The 17,885-nt window shown below is 42.2% G+C and overlaps 2 protein-coding genes across 3 annotated transcripts; both read left to right on the top strand.

The window, feature by feature from the left end:
• The first annotated feature begins 485 nt into the window (after nucleotides 1–485).
• LOC110528083 (cyclin-dependent kinase inhibitor 1) lies at nucleotides 486–3,114 on the top strand. 2 transcript variants are annotated; one of them, XM_021609880.2, is made up of 3 exons: nucleotides 486–627; nucleotides 2,334–2,854; nucleotides 2,974–3,114. In XM_021609880.2, exons 1-2 carry the CDS (start codon nucleotides 625–627, stop codon nucleotides 2,802–2,804), a joined length of 474 nt encoding a protein of 157 aa, XP_021465555.2. In that variant the 5' UTR covers nucleotides 486–624; the 3' UTR covers nucleotides 2,805–2,854; nucleotides 2,974–3,114. The 2 variants fall into 2 exon arrangements, with proteins under 2 accessions (XP_021465555.2, XP_021465556.2); XM_021609881.2 differs by lacking the exon at nucleotides 486–627 and adding an exon at nucleotides 1,874–1,923.
• A 5,433-nt stretch (nucleotides 3,115–8,547) lies between these two features.
• On the top strand, nucleotides 8,548–14,611 carry LOC110528082 (transmembrane and coiled-coil domains protein 2-like). Its single transcript, XM_021609879.2, has 5 exons — nucleotides 8,548–8,962; nucleotides 10,297–10,710; nucleotides 11,876–12,492; nucleotides 12,906–13,041; nucleotides 13,151–14,611. Exons 1-5 carry the CDS (start codon nucleotides 8,960–8,962, stop codon nucleotides 13,448–13,450), a joined length of 1,470 nt encoding a protein of 489 aa, XP_021465554.1. The 5' UTR covers nucleotides 8,548–8,959; the 3' UTR covers nucleotides 13,451–14,611.
• The last annotated feature ends 3,274 nt before the right edge of the window (nucleotides 14,612–17,885 follow it).

Genomic DNA, 17,885 nt, shown 5'->3' with positions numbered 1-17,885 from the left:
CAGCATCTATTCATCTACTGTAGTTAACTCTGTATTGTTGCCTGACATCAGACAAGTTTTCACGAAGCTAGTTTGGAGTGAGATTTATTTTCTTTAATCTGTAAATGTCTATCATTATCTGTGCGTATATTCAACATGATTCACAAATGAAACTATGATCTATGAATATATTTAGTAAATAAAATAGGATCTGTAAATGTGTAAAAATATTTCACCAATTAACCTTGATCTGTATATGTATTCAATATAGCTCACAAATAAAGCGAACATTTTAACAAATATAGAACGATGTTTGAGCAAATGTTCAGAAACATTTACAACTGTGGAATGTGCATTTTGCACAATCAAAAAGTGCTTGTGGATCTCTGTATTTTGTTTGTCAAAAACGAAAGTTATGGGTTAACACTGGCACCTAGTGGTTATATGTAGTACTACAGCCACAAGAGTTGACGTCCAGGACTTGTCTTTACATGTCGCTATAGAGGTTTGCCCAGGCATGTACTGTACTAGATCAGGACAGTAGGAGGGCTTTATGAATCATAGTCTGATGGCAAGCAGTTAAATAGAACTGCAGCATCCTGAACACACAGTCCAGTTTTTTGAGAGAGATTTACTTGTGCATAAATGGTAAGTTCTTTATTGGTTGGGGAAGGCTAACTATACAACTTCTTACATCTTGTTGCATTAGCTAGTAGTGTTTCAGTGATTATGGTGTGATATTTGGTTGTTATTGGAATATCTGATTTATTGATGCCATTTACTAACATTTGTTTCAGTTTGATTGTTGGTGATATGATAGGCCGATTTAAGATACTTTAATTGGGTTGCTACCTTAGTTGTTGATGTTTAAATCTGAGAGAAACAGTCTTGGTCTTACATAGCAATAATCTATCATATTTACCTTTGTTCACAAGTTCAGAGGCATCTGATTGAAGTGAAACATTTTTTTTTTTAAATCTAACTTAAGCACTTTTAGATTTGCTATTCTATAGAGTAGAAGACACAAGAAATGGACTTGTGTCACATACTAAGGATATTTCAACAAACTGTCAACTCAAACAATGTACACTATATTTACAAAAGTATATGGATACCCCTTCAAATGAGTGGATTCGGCTATTTTAGCCACACCCGTTTCTGACAGGTGTATAAAATCGAGCACACAGCCATGCAATCTCCATAGACAAACATTGGCAGTGGAATGGCCTTACTGTAGGGGCTCCCTGACTTTCAACGTGGCATCGTCATAGGATGCCACCTTTCCAACAAGTCAGTTTGTAAAATTTCTGCCCTGCTAGTGTAACGGATGTGAAATGGCTAGCTAGTTAGCGGTGTTCGTGCTAAATAGCGTTTCAATCGGTGACGTCACTTGCTCTGAGACCTTGAAGTATTAGTTTTTTCCCCTTGCTCTGCAGGGGCCGCGGCTTTTGTGGAGCGATGGGTAAGGAAAAGGTCAACAACGGATGTGAAATGGCTAGCTAGTTAGCGGTGTTCGCGCTAAATAGGTGACGTCACTTGCTCTGAGACCCTGCTCTGCAGGGGCCGCGGCTTTTGTGGAGCCATGGGTAACGATGCTTCGTGGGTGTCAGTTGTTGATGTTTGCAGAGGGTCCTTGGTTCGCGCCCGGGCTGTTACACTAGTAGTGTTATTGTGAGGTGGAAACGGAACGGTGGGAGCAACAAGGCTCAGCCGCAAGCTCACAGAACGGGACCGCCGAGTGCTGAAGCACAGAGCCCCAACCTCAACCTCATCGAACACCTTTGTGATGAATTGGAACACTGACTGCGAGCCTGACTGCGAGCCAGGCCTAACTGCAGTGCCCGACCTCACTAATGCTCTTGTGGCTGAATGGAAGCAAGTCCCTCCAACATCTTGTGGAAAGCCTTCCCAGAAGAGTTGAGGCTGTTATAGCAGCAAAGAAGGGTAGGGGGAATGAGATGTTGGATGAGCTTTGGGCCTTGTAGTGTAAATGTAGTGTAAATAATGGTCATGTAGTGTAAATAATGGTCATGTAGTGTAGATCAGGTTTGACATGAGATCTTTTTTGATGATCTTATTGATGACATTACTGTTTGCTCTTGCTGTGCCTAGTGGTTAGAGTGTTGGACTAGTAACCAAAAGGTTGCAAGTTCAAACCCCCGAGCTGACAAGGTACAAAGCTGTTGTTCTGCCCCTGAAGAAGGCAGTTAACCCACTGTTCCTATGCTGTCATTGAAAATAAGAATTTGTTCTTAACTGACTTGCCTAGTTAAATAAAGGTAAAAAATTAAAATAAAAAGTCGATATCCGTATACTTAAATAACCATGCTGTTCTCTCCCTTTGTCCCCTGCAGTGTAGAACCAGAACAACCATGGCCAGTTCTAAGTGGATTCTGAGCTCCCTGGGGAAAGGTCCTGCCAGACGGAACCTGTTTGGCCCAGTGGACCATGAGCAGCTGCAGCAGGAGTACCAGAATGCCTTGCGCAGAGACCTGGAGGACGCCTGCCACCGCTGGGGCTTTGATTTCCTGTCAGAGAAGCCTCTGGCTGGGGGAGACTTCCAGTGGGAGGGGGTTCTAAGCACCAAGCTGCCTCTCCTCTACCAACCCTGCCTTTTGGGTCAGGGGGAGGCACAGATGGAGGGAGGCCTGGTGGCCATCACAGGGAGGGTCAGGGCAGGGCCTTTGCACCGTGGCAAAGAGAATATCCCTTGCACCCCTGAGAAGTGCATAGCCAACCACCAGAATCTGGAGAAAACACCAGACAAGAAGGAGAACACCAACCACAATGAAAACAGACTGACCACGAAACAGACCGAAGACTAAACAGACCAACCTCACAGGCAGGAGCGTTTGTGTCGTGTGTGGATGTAGAGGTTGGTTTTTGGGGATGGGTTATAAGTTGGTAGGGTTGAACTGCTGGTTTACTTTAAAATTCCGTTTTGAATACGAAGTCCAATGCTGACAAGGCCTCTATTGGTTTCTGTCTCTGCAGATTTCTACCAAGCCAAGAAGAGAGTGGTGGGTACGCAGTGTAAGTCAGACCAGTGATTTCAGGGCACACAGTCACAGCTGCCAGGGAGCCAACATTCGGGACAGAACCACAGCAAACACTACTTCTCGCAGGAACCCACACAGACACTGGACACAGAGTGGATACTTACCTGGAGGAATACATAACCAATACTCTAGACAAATGCAGGGGGAAATTAAACAACCTCTTTTATTGCATCCATTACCAATGCATACTGTAAAAATAAATGCATGAGATCCATGTATGGTTAACCGATGTACTAATGATTTCAATGTAAGGGGGCTTGTGTTCTTCCTGTGGTAAGGGAGGGACATTCAAGCAGTACAAATGATGCATCCATGTTCATTTGTGAGTCATGTAAGGACATCCTCTAAAACCCTATGACCTTTTGGTGTAAAGGGGACTTTTGCTATAAGAGCTCACCGTCTGGACAGGTAAGTTCCTGTATGACATTCCACAGCACTGAAATGGACCAATCAAAGCCCTGCCTCTGGGTCTACCCTTAACCCCTCTTGTCTTGATGACATCTTGAAATTATGAAAACATACTGTTTATGGTAGAGGTTGAATCTACTACAATATACTGTCACATTGAGAGGACTCATTGAAAAATGACCCCAACAACACAATAGCTTTTTAAAGTATTTCTGGTTCATATGTCCAAATGTATTGATTGATGTTATTTTATTTCATGTTTTTTCATTTTGCTGTATTTCTTGTGAAGAACGCCAGAATCATGTTATTGTCTGTCTTTTGCAAGCACTTCCTGCCCAAAGTATGTATTTTTGTACATATTGTGTAAATTTGTGAAATCTCAACATGTACTTATAGGAAACTAGTGGAAGAGTACTGTAATGAATAATACTGTTATGCTTATAATGCAAATTCCTATATAGGAAATGTCACCAATGTCCTCCACCTTCTATCTAACTAGGGCATTTTGCTATAATACTCCTGGGAATTTGTTGATGGGTACCTCCCCAATACTCTTTCATGCTTTTCTGAACACAAGGCCAGACATGAAAGTTTCCTTTGAATAGTATCAGAGATGTATGTTTTCTTTCAGTATTGCTCAATATTTTTAATTTAGCCCACAGCAGGTGCATCAAGGGACTCAAATTAGTCAAGTGCATGTATGGTATTTTAATCTAAACAGGGAAATTGATTCCTCAAAAACACGTAGCTATTTTAGAGTAAGCTACAGCCAAGTGTAAGTGCAGTAAAATACACATTAAGTGTTTTTATCTGCCTCAAACTAAGGTCCATCACGGACCACGGTTATTTTATGATATGATGGCTGATCCTTCTGCTATTGGTCATTTGAATGGGGGTTAGACACGTCTCTGTCATGACAATTCTTCATGAAAACGGAAATTCTTCATATTCTGCTAATAACATGCATTACACCAAAACATGCATTTGTTTTATAGATGTTGGTGCACAAGTCCTACATAGGGTTTATGCTCAAAGCTACAACTAAAATATGATTTATTGTGAAATAAGGTAGATATGTGTAATTGGTTATTAGATTATTATTTTTTAAATAAATACAGTATGTATATATTATCCTGAAGTACATTTATTGTTTCACCTTTGGGTGTCATGAAAATCTTTTGACCTGAAGATAAGTAAACAATATTTATAAAAATGTTTCTCTCCACCTCAGTCAGGCATCGATTCTGAAATCGAACAAAATATTTATGTAATACAGATCGTAGTTCTATGGAACCATATTTATACTGAACAAAAATATCAATGCAACATGTAAAAGTGCTGGTTCCACGTTTCATGAGCTGAAATTAATTCTCCGATTTTGTGCACAAATGTGTTTAGATCCCTGCTAGTGAGCATTTCTCCTTTGCCAAGATAATCCATCCACCTGATAGGTGTGGCATATCAAGAAGCTGATTAAACAGCATGATCATTACACAGGTGAGCCTTGTGCTGGGGACAATAAAAGGACACTCTAAAATGTGCAGTTTTGTCACACAACACAATGCCACAGATGTCTCAAGTTGAGGGAGCATGTAATTGTCATGCTGACTACTGCAGGAAAGTCCACCAGAGCTGTTGCCAGAGAATTTAATGTTCATTTCTCTACCATAATCCACCTCCAACGTTGTTTGGCAGTACGTCCAACCGGCCTCAAAACTGCAGACCACGTGTAACCATGCTAGCTCAGGACCTTCACATCCTGCTTCTTCATTTTTGTGATCATCTGAGACCAGCAACCCAGACAGCTGATGAAACTGTGGGTTTGCAGAACCGAAGAAGTTCTACATAAACTGTCAGAAACCATCTCATGGAAGCTTATCTGCATGCTTATCGTCATCACCAGGCTCTTGACCTGACTGCAGTTCGGCATCGTAACCGATTTCAGTGGGAAAATGCTCACCTTCGGCACAATGGATAAGTGTCTTTTTTTAAAGTATCTGTGACCAACAGATCCATATCTGCATTCCCAGTCATGTGAAAGCCATAGATTAGGGCCTAATGAATTTATTTCAAATGACTAATTTCCTTTTAGGAACTGTAACTCAGGAAAATCTTCATAAAGAATGAAGACGGGGCCAAGCGTACGTTTGATTACATTTCTAAGTACCTCTATACATTATACATCATTACCACATCATGAACTCTTTTTAATCATGCTCATCATATTCTGAAAACTGAAAGCTCATCAAATATAAATTATTTGCATAAACGATGATTAAAAACTAAATCCCTAGTATTTTTGTATTTATAGCATAATGATTACGAATACTATCATGTCGAGAGCTAGAATAAAAATAGGATTTGTAATTATGTTACTGCTATTAATAGTTGACAGAGCCCATTGTGGTTGTCAGAGGCCTCACCTTGGTCACTCCTCCACTCCTGTGCCCATTTTTCACCTTGGAAACAGAAGATGACCACTGAAAGTAGTGACAACATCGGGATCATCAAGGGCAACTGCTCCACTCCTGAGTTGAACATACACATTCTCCCCAACCTAAATATAAGCATTAAGATATTAGTGATTTAGTTGATGAGACAGTGGATTGTGCAGTCAGATGTGTCACAGGCCGGCTCATAGCCTGTGGCAAAAATGAGGGGACCCGAACAACAGGTATAGGCCAATCAAAAAGGTTCTTTATTATAAACCCAAAACTATTAACTTTAAACAAAGAAAAAGGAATGAGGTGTGAAAGTATCATAATGTAGAGTGTATGTAAAGTGCAGGGATGCGTGAATCTGTGTGTGTGAATATGACGGAGTGAAAACTACGTAAAACTACAAAGGAACAAACAAAACCGGATCATACCTGGAGGAGCAGAGAGAGAGAGACAAAAGTGGTTAATGAAGCAGTTTAAATACCCTGAGCCCAGGTGACTCCAATCACTAACGACCCTCCTCTGCCTGCAGGAGGAACCGCCCCTGCAATGCAGAGGAGGGGCCGTGAAAGATGGAACAGAGTAAACAGGCATTTCAACGTCATAGATTTACCAGGTGGTAACTTGTGTAATAGACAATGGCTGGAATGCGGTTTTAACCAATCAGCATCCAGGATTAGACCCACCCGTTGTATAACATGTACTTTTTACTTTAGATTAAGATGTACAGTGCATACCCACTGTTACAATTTATAGCATGCATCATTTGACATATGCGAACCCAGACACATATACACATATACTATACATACCAGTAGAGGAATCAAAAGCCCCACCGATGTTGGTGTGAGACTCGTTTGAAGACCACAGTGGTGTGATTGTTATAAGGCCCTATGGTGCTCCCCAGTGCAGAAGAGAACACCACCGCTGACCTCTCTGTGGACACAGGGCAGGGACCCTTACCAAAAAGTACCAAAAGGGAATGATTATCAAAATGTTGCTTTGTGCATTACAGTACCAGACATTTCTTTCTTCAGCCCCGCTACCAAGCCCTCACTGACTTTCAGCCTGGCCTCCATGGCTATAATGACAGAAATAATGTTGAAGGATATAAATTAAATAAAACCAACCAAAGACAGTAGTTGAGTTGATCTCTTACTGTACCTTCATTAACTATGGTGAGTTTCTCCACCACACCCTTGGTGGCTCTCAACTTGGCATCTGTGTTACTCAGCTTCAAGCGTTGCTCCACTACCATGTCTCTGACAGCCAGGAGTTCAGTCCAGATGTTGGGGGGGCAGCTGTTCTTTTCATCCATTGTGTTTGCAGGAGCTGCAAGAGCAATGGCCTCCTGCTTTGTGTTGCTCATGGTTCTAATGTTGTGTCTCAAAATGCATTTTCTTGTTGTGTGAGGTGCTCTTATGCCTCTGCTCTGCGCCTCACTTCTGATCAATGATTAACTTGCAACTAGGAATGGCGATGTAGACTAAGACCTCTACGGAACCCAGGTGTATCTAGATTGGGCGAAATCAATCATCAACAATTCTATTCTGTGATAAGTTCAAAAGCTTTATGGTGGTTATCACATCCACAATAATCATATTTTCAAGACATTGCTCGTATAGAGCGGTCAATGGCTGTGATAAACAAAGCTTGGGCCACCACAGTTGAAGTGTGTGATGGACTGTGACAAACTCCAAAAGATCTTAACAATGCTTTCAATTAAAACATTTATTCACCTACTTTGTGAGGGAGAGGGTGGGGTACATTTTCTTCTACAGTAATATACCATGATGAAATTGTTTTGTTAACTCCTACTTCTCCCTGTAAGATCATAACGTTGTGTACTCTGTAACTATGGCGTAAACTCTTGACAGTTTGCAAATAGTTATATCGCTCTTGAAACTTAATTTTGTTTTTTTGTGGATTGTCATGATTGCTGATATCTGTGATTGGACCCTCCAGTATGTGTGCATTGTCTATTATTGAAAATAAATACAAATGTTGATAGAAAAAGATTTATGTTGCTTATTCATAAATAACCCACAATGAAAATTCCTTCTGTCATAAATACAGCTGAGCATGGAAGCATGGCTGTGTGAGACATAATGTATCTGTGGAGCTTTTCCCCAAGGAAGTCTGAGGAGAGCTCATGGCAACCCTCCAAATCCCTACAGACCCAACAACCTCCCAACACATTAGAGAGAACCAAGAGAAAAATAAACATATATAATAAATAAGGGCATCAAATATGAACCCGTCCATCACAAAGAGACTATTATTAGTTCTCTGTTTTGGAAACCCTCACCAAGCATTCCTATAACCGGTGTGTGTAGGCCTATTTCTATTTAACTTTTTTTTATGAAAATGGCTTTCATTTTGCATCTGCCTATATAATGCTGCACTGTGGGACAGAGAAGATAGGGCACTCCTTTATAAGCCTGGCCGTAGATCCACATTCTTTGTAAACCACTGCAGCAGCCCTCCATTAACATGCGTGAGGCGGTGTATATTCAGGGTTTAAGGGATGAAATGGCTGCAATAGGCCCTGACACAAGCCCTGCTGTACTACCGTCCCCCCTTCCTCCCCCTCTCCGCTTCCCTGGCTTCAGTACATATAGGCACCTGCGCGCGTGCGCTAAATTCTCCCCATCCCCCCTCCCTTCTCCCTCCATCATCTGTGCCTCTGCTCACACAGCCGTGATAGAGCAGGACCGCTAGTATTTGCACTCAGACAGCGAGAAGGGGAAAGAGAGAGAGTGAGGGAGCGAAAGAAAGAGACAGACAGAGCAAGCGTAAGATACAAAGGGGGAGAAAGAGAGCAACAGCAGAGACACCGAGAGAGAGAGAGAGAGATGGAGGAAGACAGGGAGGCTGCAGACATCTTTGTTATCAACAATGGAGCATGAAGCTCTGGTAAGGCGATAGGCAGATATTGGGTAGGGGAGAGACATTGAGGAAAGAGGGTCTCGTGTGACCACAGGGGGGAGGAAGGAGGAGAAGGAGGAAGTGGAGGAGAAGGATGGGCCTCGAACACAGACCTGCAGTGGCACTGCCAATCCTGGATTAAACAGTATGGTAACGTTCCCAAATTAATCTGTCACTGCACTGGTTTTGTCTCATCATCCTCTAGTGTTTACTTCCATTCTCATTGACACCCATCACTCATTTCACCCATGTCGCAGTGCGTGTATACTCCTCATGTGAAGACCCTTTTTTTCACGCCATAGCCGTCTGTTATGATTATCTCCCTGCTTCTGCTCTTGTCTCCAGGAGCCTCACCCACCGTGGACCTAACCCTGTGTTTTCACACACACTGTTGGATCTGTGTGTGTGTTATTTTTGTTGTATTTTTTCCCATCCATCCAGAGAGGAAGGAACATTGTGTATTTCTTCCCTTCATCCAGTCTGTAACATAATACGCTTTCCATTTTCTCTCATTGAAATAAAAGGAATAGATGAATAGCCTGGTATTGTAGTGCCTGCAGTCATTCGTCCATTAAAATCACATGCCTCCATTTCAATGCAGCTACCTGATTGTAACCTACTTTCTAAAATTGTCGCCTGCTTGTCAGTGGATCTGTTGGGAAATAGTGCAGGGCACTGTGGCTCCTCTGAGACCTCGTTTACATGCTAATACAATCCTAATAAAGCCTCAGTGGCCTGACTAGATGAATTAGGGCAGCGCTTGCTGAGATATGTGTGGTGTCTGCCCTGGTTCCTGTCTGCTGGGGTTGGTGACAGTGGTGTTGTGATGTCTGCCCGGGCGACATGGGGTAATAATTAAAACACAACAATTCCCACTCCCAGAAACAACTAGATGTTTTCTACCCTTTTTAAACAGTCCACAGATGGTTGTGTCTTTCAGTGAGATGTTAAGAATTCACACTGAGGGAGATTAGACCTCCATTGTTTGTTGAGCTGCCTGCCACGTTGCAGAAGTGGGAGGGTACTCCCCCATGTTTATGTCATGCAGCATCACACCACTAGATCATACATTACACACGTTTAAAAGGGATAGAATGATACATTGATGGTGCAGATTTCTGAACTAATAATCACAGTATTCATCGTTGTCTTAGGCCTAACCATCATCATCACCATCATTATTATCACCATCACATTCATCGGGTATTCATGCGCCAAAATAGTTTTTCACAGTTTAGCAGTATGCACTAAAAAATCTGTTTTTTAAGGCGTAACACAGTAACTTTGTCTGAGTCTTATGCCAAGGATCTGGGGGAAAGTCTGTGAAAAGAGAACAGTCACTAGATCTGTCATTGTGATGGGTGTTCTGCTTTAAAGATCATGTTTACCTTGCGATGCTGACTTCACATCAATCATGGCAACCACTTTCTCCCTGTCCGCGCACTCTGTCACCTCTGCCTCCCCCATCCCCTGTCCCTGCTTAGCTGGATAAAAGCGAAGTGACAACATTGGGCCTGCCCCCCTCAGCCAGCCATGGCGGCTCTGACGGTAACATCAGCTTGGATGGGGCTGGGGTGGGTGTGGGGGCGGGGGCAGTGGCCGGGTTGGGGACTGTGGCTGGAGGGGCTGAAGGGGTCTCTGAGCCTCAGCGAACGCGGGTCGCTCTGGAGCACCTGCAGCAGAAGATCCTGAAGATAACTGAGCAGATTCGGATAGAACAGGAGGCAAGAGATGACAACGTAGCCGAGTACTTGAAGCTGGCCCACAACGCAGACAAGCAGCAAGCCTCGCGCATCAAACAGGTGTTTGAGAAGAAGAACCAGAAGTCTGCACAGACCATCGCCCACCTGCACAAAAAGCTAGAGCACTACCACAAGAAGCTGAAGGAGACAGAGCAGGTGAGTGTGTGTGTGTGTGTGTGTGTGTGTGTGTGTGTGTGTGTGTGTGTGTGTGTGTGTGTGTGTGTGTGTGTGTGTGTGTGTGTGTGTGTGTGTGTGTGTGTGTGTGTGTGTGTGTGTGTGTGTGTGTGTGTGTTTGTTGGTTCCTGCCACACTGGTTCCATCTCATGACTGATGATGACTCCTCTCCATGGCTCAGTTGTTCCTAAGGGACATTTGGAATGTAATGTGTTTGTCTCACTTGAATGTTTTACCCTGACTGCTGCTTTCTGAGGTGATGCACAGGAGGTTGGTGGCACCTTAATTGGGGATGGTAATGAATGGAGAGGAGTCAGTGGAATGGTATAAAATACATTAAACACATTGTTTCCAGGTGTTTGATGCCATTCCATTATTATGAGCTGTTCTCCCCTCAGCAGCCTCCACTGACGTTATGATACATGTTGTCACTTGATAAGTAGGGTTGGGCCATATCCACATTACCCTATGAATTAAATATAGAAATCGTCCCTGGAGTATTTATGTATTTTGAAAGTTACATATCTTTAACACTTGAGTGCTGACAAGCAAAACATTTTTGGGACTATGTCAACAATGAACTAATGAAACAAATATCAAAAGATCATTTTTTGGTGGAATTTCCCTTTAATAAAGGGTTGTTGAAAATACCTATTTCAATACCTGGCTTTGTAGAACATGACATGAGATGTCACTCACTCACTATCTAAAGATGTTTTGTTGTTGTAGAAAAGCAAATAAGAATGATTAGCTTTATCTTTCAACTAATACACACATTCATTTATTTAAAAAGTACAAATATTGACATTTTAAAGAAACTGTTTCCACATTATTGGAAATAATGTCTCCTGTATTTCAAAATTCCTTGGTATAGGTGCTATCATAAACCTGCCCAACCCTATTCCTAGGTACATTATCTGAGGGTTCTGTTCTGACTATGCCCTCTTATTGCTAAAGTATGTTTATATTCTCCTATCTCCCTGCTCTGTTGTGTCACCTCCACCATTCCACTTTAATTTCCATCCCTCTCTCACCACTTATCCACCCATGCATCTGCTACTCCTTTACACCCTGTCAATCTATCCCATTTTTTTTTGTTTCTCCCTCTCATCTTCCATCCCCTGTCCTCCCTCTACCCTCCTTATAGAATGGTCCAGCCCGTCAGCCTAAGGATGTGCTGCGGGACATGCAACAGGGGCTGAAGGACATGGGGGCCAATGTACGAGCCGGGTTCCATGGCTTTGGCGGGGGTATGGTGGATGGGGTCAAAGGAGGGGTAGAAGGGGTCAAAGGAGCTGTGGTGTCCAAGCCACGGGAGTTCGCCAGCTTGATCCGCAACAAATTTGGCAGTGCAGACAACATCTCCCACCTCATAGAGGACGGGGTGGGAGGGCACTCGGAGGACGCGCCCGCTCAACGAGCCCTGAGTGGCAGTGCCACCCTTGTCTCCAGCCCCAAGTACGGTAGCGACGACGAGTGCTCCAGTGCCACCTCTGGCTCAGTGGCAGGCAGTCACTCAGGCGGGGCTGGGGTAGGAGGTGGGATGTCGGGGCAAGGGCAGGCTGGCCTGGGGAGCCCCAGACTGGATGGGCACCACCACCACCACCACCACCACATTCACAGCTCCTGGGACGCCTTGCTGGAAGGCCTGCAGGAGATCAAGGCCAGCCAGGCCCACATGGAGGATGCCATCGAGGACATGAAGAGTCAGCTGCAGAGTGACTACTCCTACATGAACCAGTGCCTGCAGGAGGAGAGATACAGGTGCAGACCAACACCTAGGCCAATACACAGAGCATCGAATGAGAGTTGGTAGTATACATCAATCTCACACTAACTGCTGAAACAAGCTGCTTTGCTTTTAGCTTGTTTCAGTACAGCAGTGTAAATTATGTTCAGTGTTTTTACACTATATGATTTATGCTGAATGATATTCATGAGGATAATTAAAAAGGTCAAGGGAACTTTTACAGATTTTGTACATTTCAAGTTTTGTCAAGATCAGAAGTAGTTGTTTTAATGTATAAAACTGTTCCTTAAATTAAACGGAGTGACGCCTTGAAAATTGCATAAATATGTCAAATCTTTCTCTAATTAGTTGAATTGGTCTTTACTCCGCTGGTCTAAATTATACCGGCTCTGCCTTATACATTTTAAAAAAATCTCTTTCTGTTTAGGTATGAGCGACTGGAAGAGCAGCTGAATGACTTGACAGAGCTGCACCAAAACGAAATGACTAATCTGAAACAAGAGCTGGCCAGCATGGAGGAGAAAGTGGCCTACCAGTCCTATGAGAGAGCCAGAGACATACAGGTAGAGAGATAGAGACCTGGATTTACAGTTTATGATACTTTTCCTGTAGATAAACAAGTATGACTCCAGAAATGAGCCTTGTTCCCCTAATTCAGTTGTAACATTGCAGGAAGCGGTGGAGTCGTGCCTGACCCGCATCACTAAGTTGGAGCTCCAGCAGCAGCAGCAGCAGGTGGTGCAGTTGGAGGGCGTGGAGAACGCCAACGCCCGCGCCCTGCTGGGCAAACTCATCAACATCATCCTGGCACTCATGGCCGTAGTGCTGGTGTTCGTCTCCACCCTGGCCAACTTCATCACCCCACTCATGAAAACCCGAGCGCGGGTGGCCACCACCGTCATGCTGGCCCTGTTTCTGTTCATCCTTTGGAAGCACTGGGACTTCCTGGAGCTGTGGCTAATGCCCAGCTGAGTTTCCTACAGCCAATCACCCACGCCCTTGTGTCTGAATGACCAGGATGTGGACAGAGGGACCAGAGTGATTCACTGAGCTGCCCTAGACACTCTAACAGTCTGAAACTCAGAGAGCGTGAATACAAAACTCATATTTCTGAAAGAGAACCAGTGCACTTTTTTGATAGGATTTATGCTCAGAGAGTCGTACTTAAGAGGGTTGAAAGGTCAAAACATTTCTTTACAAAGCAACTGGCGAAGACTTCCTTCGGATGGGGGGGGGGGGGGGCATTTCTGGTTGACTGATGGTCGAGAGAGAGACATTTAAGGAAGAGTGTTGGGTGTTTTATGGTGATTACCATGACAAGGAACCTGAGGAACTATCTGCCTGGTCGCTTGGCAACTCAAGCATTTGCTCTTTCTCATGACCAATCTAGTGGTGTCAACTCGCCATTGTACTGTAGTCACTATGACCTAATTACAATTCGAGAATTCATGTTGAAATTCTTTGACACATTTTTCTAATGTTAGTATAGGTCTACACTTAAAAATTAAAATGGATAAAAGAACAAATTATACTTTGTCTTTGCTAAACCATGTTTGCTGTTACCTTTTTGTTGAGCCAATTGTATATTTGGAGGACAAGGCCAAGCAAAAAGATTGTTTTTTTGCTCAATGTTAGGGTATGTACTACTCATGCATGTCCTCACGTGCATTTATACCTGTGTGATGCACTTGGCATGAGTAGCATTCCAACACCAACAGAAATACTCTTTGGACTTAATAACATTCTGTTGTCTGTAGACAGTTTCTACCTAAATGTTTTTTTTAAACTTTCATCTCCATATTATTTTTAAAACAGTCAACTCAATCTCTTCTGGTGTTTAAAACTACACCTTTTTTGGTGTATCAGTCATTTTAGTGTCTTATGTGCGATGTAAAGAAGAATTTGAGGGCCAGAAAGTAATCTGGTGAGATGGATCATCAAAACTACTAAATTATCTATAATCTATTCTGAGCATCAATGCTATTTTATAACCACTGTTGTTGTAGAGCAGCTAAGAATATATGTAGTGTCAGATTCATAGGCATGTTAGACCATTGCTTCCATATTTCTATCCAGTTTGCGAAATCCATCACAACTCTGTTGCATTCTTAATAAATACATTCTTAAACTATATGCTAATGTTGCATGATATTGGAAAGTAGGATCATTTGCATGCAACTATGTATATCTAACAGTACTGAGAGTGGAGAAGAATATAATATGGTAAGTAATCTGTGATAGTTGGGTCTTCATTATGAAACAATTACTACAAATGTCAAATAGAGTTCCACAACCTATAAAATCCCAATGTAACCCCCCTTCAACATTTTATTCTAGCCTGGTTCAAGCTAAAGGTTGTTTTTATATCAAGTTATGACATATCTTGTGTCCATCATTTCAGTCAGTGGGGGCTAAAATATGTGTTATATATGTCTAAAAATGTATTCAGTTCCAGCCCAACTGAATATTCACCCACTAATCCTGTGGATTACAGCATTATTTACACTTAACTGCCCCCCTCTCTCACTTTTATTCACTGGCTCAGTAAAACTGCTAATCCTCATATGTGATTGGGTGAGAGGTTACCAACTCTGCACAACTGAATTTCAAATGCTTGAAGGAATACACGTTTAGGTTGGTTCTGTTGCCAAAATGTAATAGTTTACTGTTCTTACCAACAGTACTAAATAAACTATGGAACTCTCAAAGGCTAAGACTGAGCCCTAAAAAAATTAAGAGTTGTCAAGGTTGTCAGATGTAGTAAAGAGGCCAATAGGTTTTTAGTGAGGATTTCTTTGGAAAGGCTTCAACCATCAGACAGACCCTGAAGTATGCTAAAATACACTGAGTGTACAAAACATTAGTATTGGCTTACACCCCCTTTTGCCCTCAGAACAACCTCAATTCATCAGGGCATAGACTCTACAAGGTGTCAAACGCATCCCACAGGGATGGCCCACATTTACTCCAATGCTTCCCACAGTTGTATAAAGTTGGCTGGATGTTCTTTAGGTAGTGGGTCTGGGAAACTGTTGAGTGTGAAAAAACCCAGCAGTGTTGCAGTTCTTGACACACTCAAACCGGTGCGCCTAGTATCAACTACCACACCACATTCAAAGGCATTTATATATTTTGTCTTGCCCATTCACCCTCAATGGCACACATTTACAATCCTTCTCTCAATTGTCTCAAGGCATAAAAATCCTTCTTTAACCGGTTTCCTCCCCTTCATCTACACAGATTGACGTGGATTTAACAGGTGACATCAATAAGGGATCATAGCTTTCACATGGATTCAACTGGTCAGTCTGTCATGGAAAGAGCAGATGTTCCTAATGTTTTGTACACACAATGTATGTCTTGTAAAATAGTCACAATCACATAGTAAGTTTCAGCAGCACAAAGGCACCTCCTAGTGGAAAATATGTATATTTTTTATTTTGTGGACAGTAAAAGGGAAGTCTTCACTGCGCCAAAATCAAGAACTTGACTGAACCTGAAAAATGAGTGTTGACAGTGGCACCGTTCTCTCGAGAAACACAAACTAATATTGTGAGAAACACAGACATAGTTTAAATCCCATGTGTCAATCTAATTAACTCAATGAAAAAGATCCCCATCATAATCCGTCAGTATAAACTAGATGTGTTTTTTTGCATTGGCTGCGTCTCAATCCACCGCCTCCTCCTATGTCAGCCTTCCGCATCTGTGGTGGAAGATGGCTGAGCTACAACAGTGTTTGTCAGACCATGAGACATCCCAAAAAATCAGTCTTCTCACGAAAGTGTCCAAAACTAATAAGGAAAGATGAGACTCATGAACATGATAGACTCGTCTGATGTCGGTACTGCTGATGTGCCAAATTCTGTCTGTAGTGTCCGAACTGTTTGGGCTACAAACTAATGACCCCACTATGGAAAAGGGCAACTCTCACAAACACTATGGTGTTCTCCGTTTAACTCTACGATCCCCACAAAGTCTTGGACTCATCTGAAGATAAACCATACAAATGGGAATGTAAGTATGGAGTTAGTTCTGTGCCAACAAAAATAAAGGCTTAAATATTTCCTGAGCTTTCTCTAGGAGAGAAATCTCTAGGAGATGTAAGAAAGCTCAGGAAATATTTGTTTTTTTTGGGACATATTTAAGCCTTTATTTTTGTTGGCACAGAACTAGGACAGACACTGTAAAACCTTATTCCTTATGATTGTCTTTTTTGCCATTTATGAATGTGTTATTCAATGCATTTCTCTGGGCTATTACTGTAATAAAGGCCAAATTCAATATTTTATCAAATAATGATACCTAAAAGGGTCCTTAAAATTCAAAATCAAATAGCTAAATGATCCATGGTATAACCATCTTATATACCCCCCCCCCCCAGCTTAGAAATTAAGACAGTCCACCAATGTAAGAGGTTGAAGCAGGTAGTACATGGACAAAATACATGCAAATAACACACAAAAAATGTATGTCATTTCTTGTTTTTTAATCAGTATTGTCCGGCAAAACCCCATTTGACTATTACATTGATAACAGGTGTTTTTACAATACATGACTGAACCCAAGATATCATGACAGGCCAATGGAAAGGCCATACCTGACCTCAAAGTAAGACATTCATCGTCATTAGATTGTAAAAGTTGAAACAGTTCACAAATTATTTTTTTATTTGATTCATATCAAGACCAGCAGTCCCATATATCTTCATTACCTGGCAAACTATTAAAGTAACTGCGCAGCATTTCTATGAAATATGACCTATACTTACAATATGAGTAAAATAAATGTCCTTCTAAAAAATTCGAATTAAGTGTTAAAAAGCAGCTTTTCTGTTGGAAAGGTGTGGACGGAACCCAACAACAGAATGGTGTGGGCGTATACCAGTCATTAAGTGGACCGCTGATTGGCCAGCTCATCCACCTCAGGGAGATTACATGTTCTATGAGGACATTTTTTAAACGGTCTGTTTGAGATACAAACTAAGACAGTACAGTATGAAGATATGCAAAAAAAAACTGCTTTCCCAATAGAAATCCCCGATTACACTTGTAGGCGATGTCGGCTCGCATAGCTCATGCGTAGAAACATGTAATCGGGTCTAACGGTCATCTCGCGCTGAACTGCGTATTTGCAGTCCGTCAAAATCAAAGGCACTCCTTCGATATAAAGTCTTTCTTGATAAAAATGAAAACATCAGTTTGTCACTTTCAGAAGGTAGGAGTAATAGCATGTTCAACTACTTAAGACATTTGTATAGAATCTAGGTTGTGCAAACATGGAATAATTTTTCACTTCTCTCATTTGGCTTCTCAAAACCACGACCTCGTGGACCTCCACGACCTGGTGGACCTCGTGATGTTGAGCCTCTGAGTTTAGAAACTCTTAATACAAGTTTGAGGTGGGG

The sequence above is a fragment of the Oncorhynchus mykiss genome, chromosome 7, assembly GCF_013265735.2.
Source record: "Oncorhynchus mykiss isolate Arlee chromosome 7, USDA_OmykA_1.1, whole genome shotgun sequence".
Lineage (NCBI taxonomy): Eukaryota > Metazoa > Chordata > Actinopteri > Salmoniformes > Salmonidae > Oncorhynchus > Oncorhynchus mykiss.
The sequence above is the reverse complement of the archived record's forward strand: the minus strand, read 5'-3'. Positions and strand labels throughout refer to the sequence as shown.

What these genes read in the sequence shown, in the direction of transcription:
- LOC110528082 (XM_021609879.2), top strand. An exon ending in CTGCAGGAGGAGAGATACAG is followed by an intron (nt 12,493 to 12,905) that starts GTGCAGACCAAC and finishes CTTTCTGTTTAG; the next exon opens with GTATGAGCGACTGGAAGAGC. An exon ending in AGAGAGCCAGAGACATACAG is followed by an intron (nt 13,042 to 13,150) that starts GTAGAGAGATAG and finishes GTAACATTGCAG; the next exon opens with GAAGCGGTGGAGTCGTGCCT.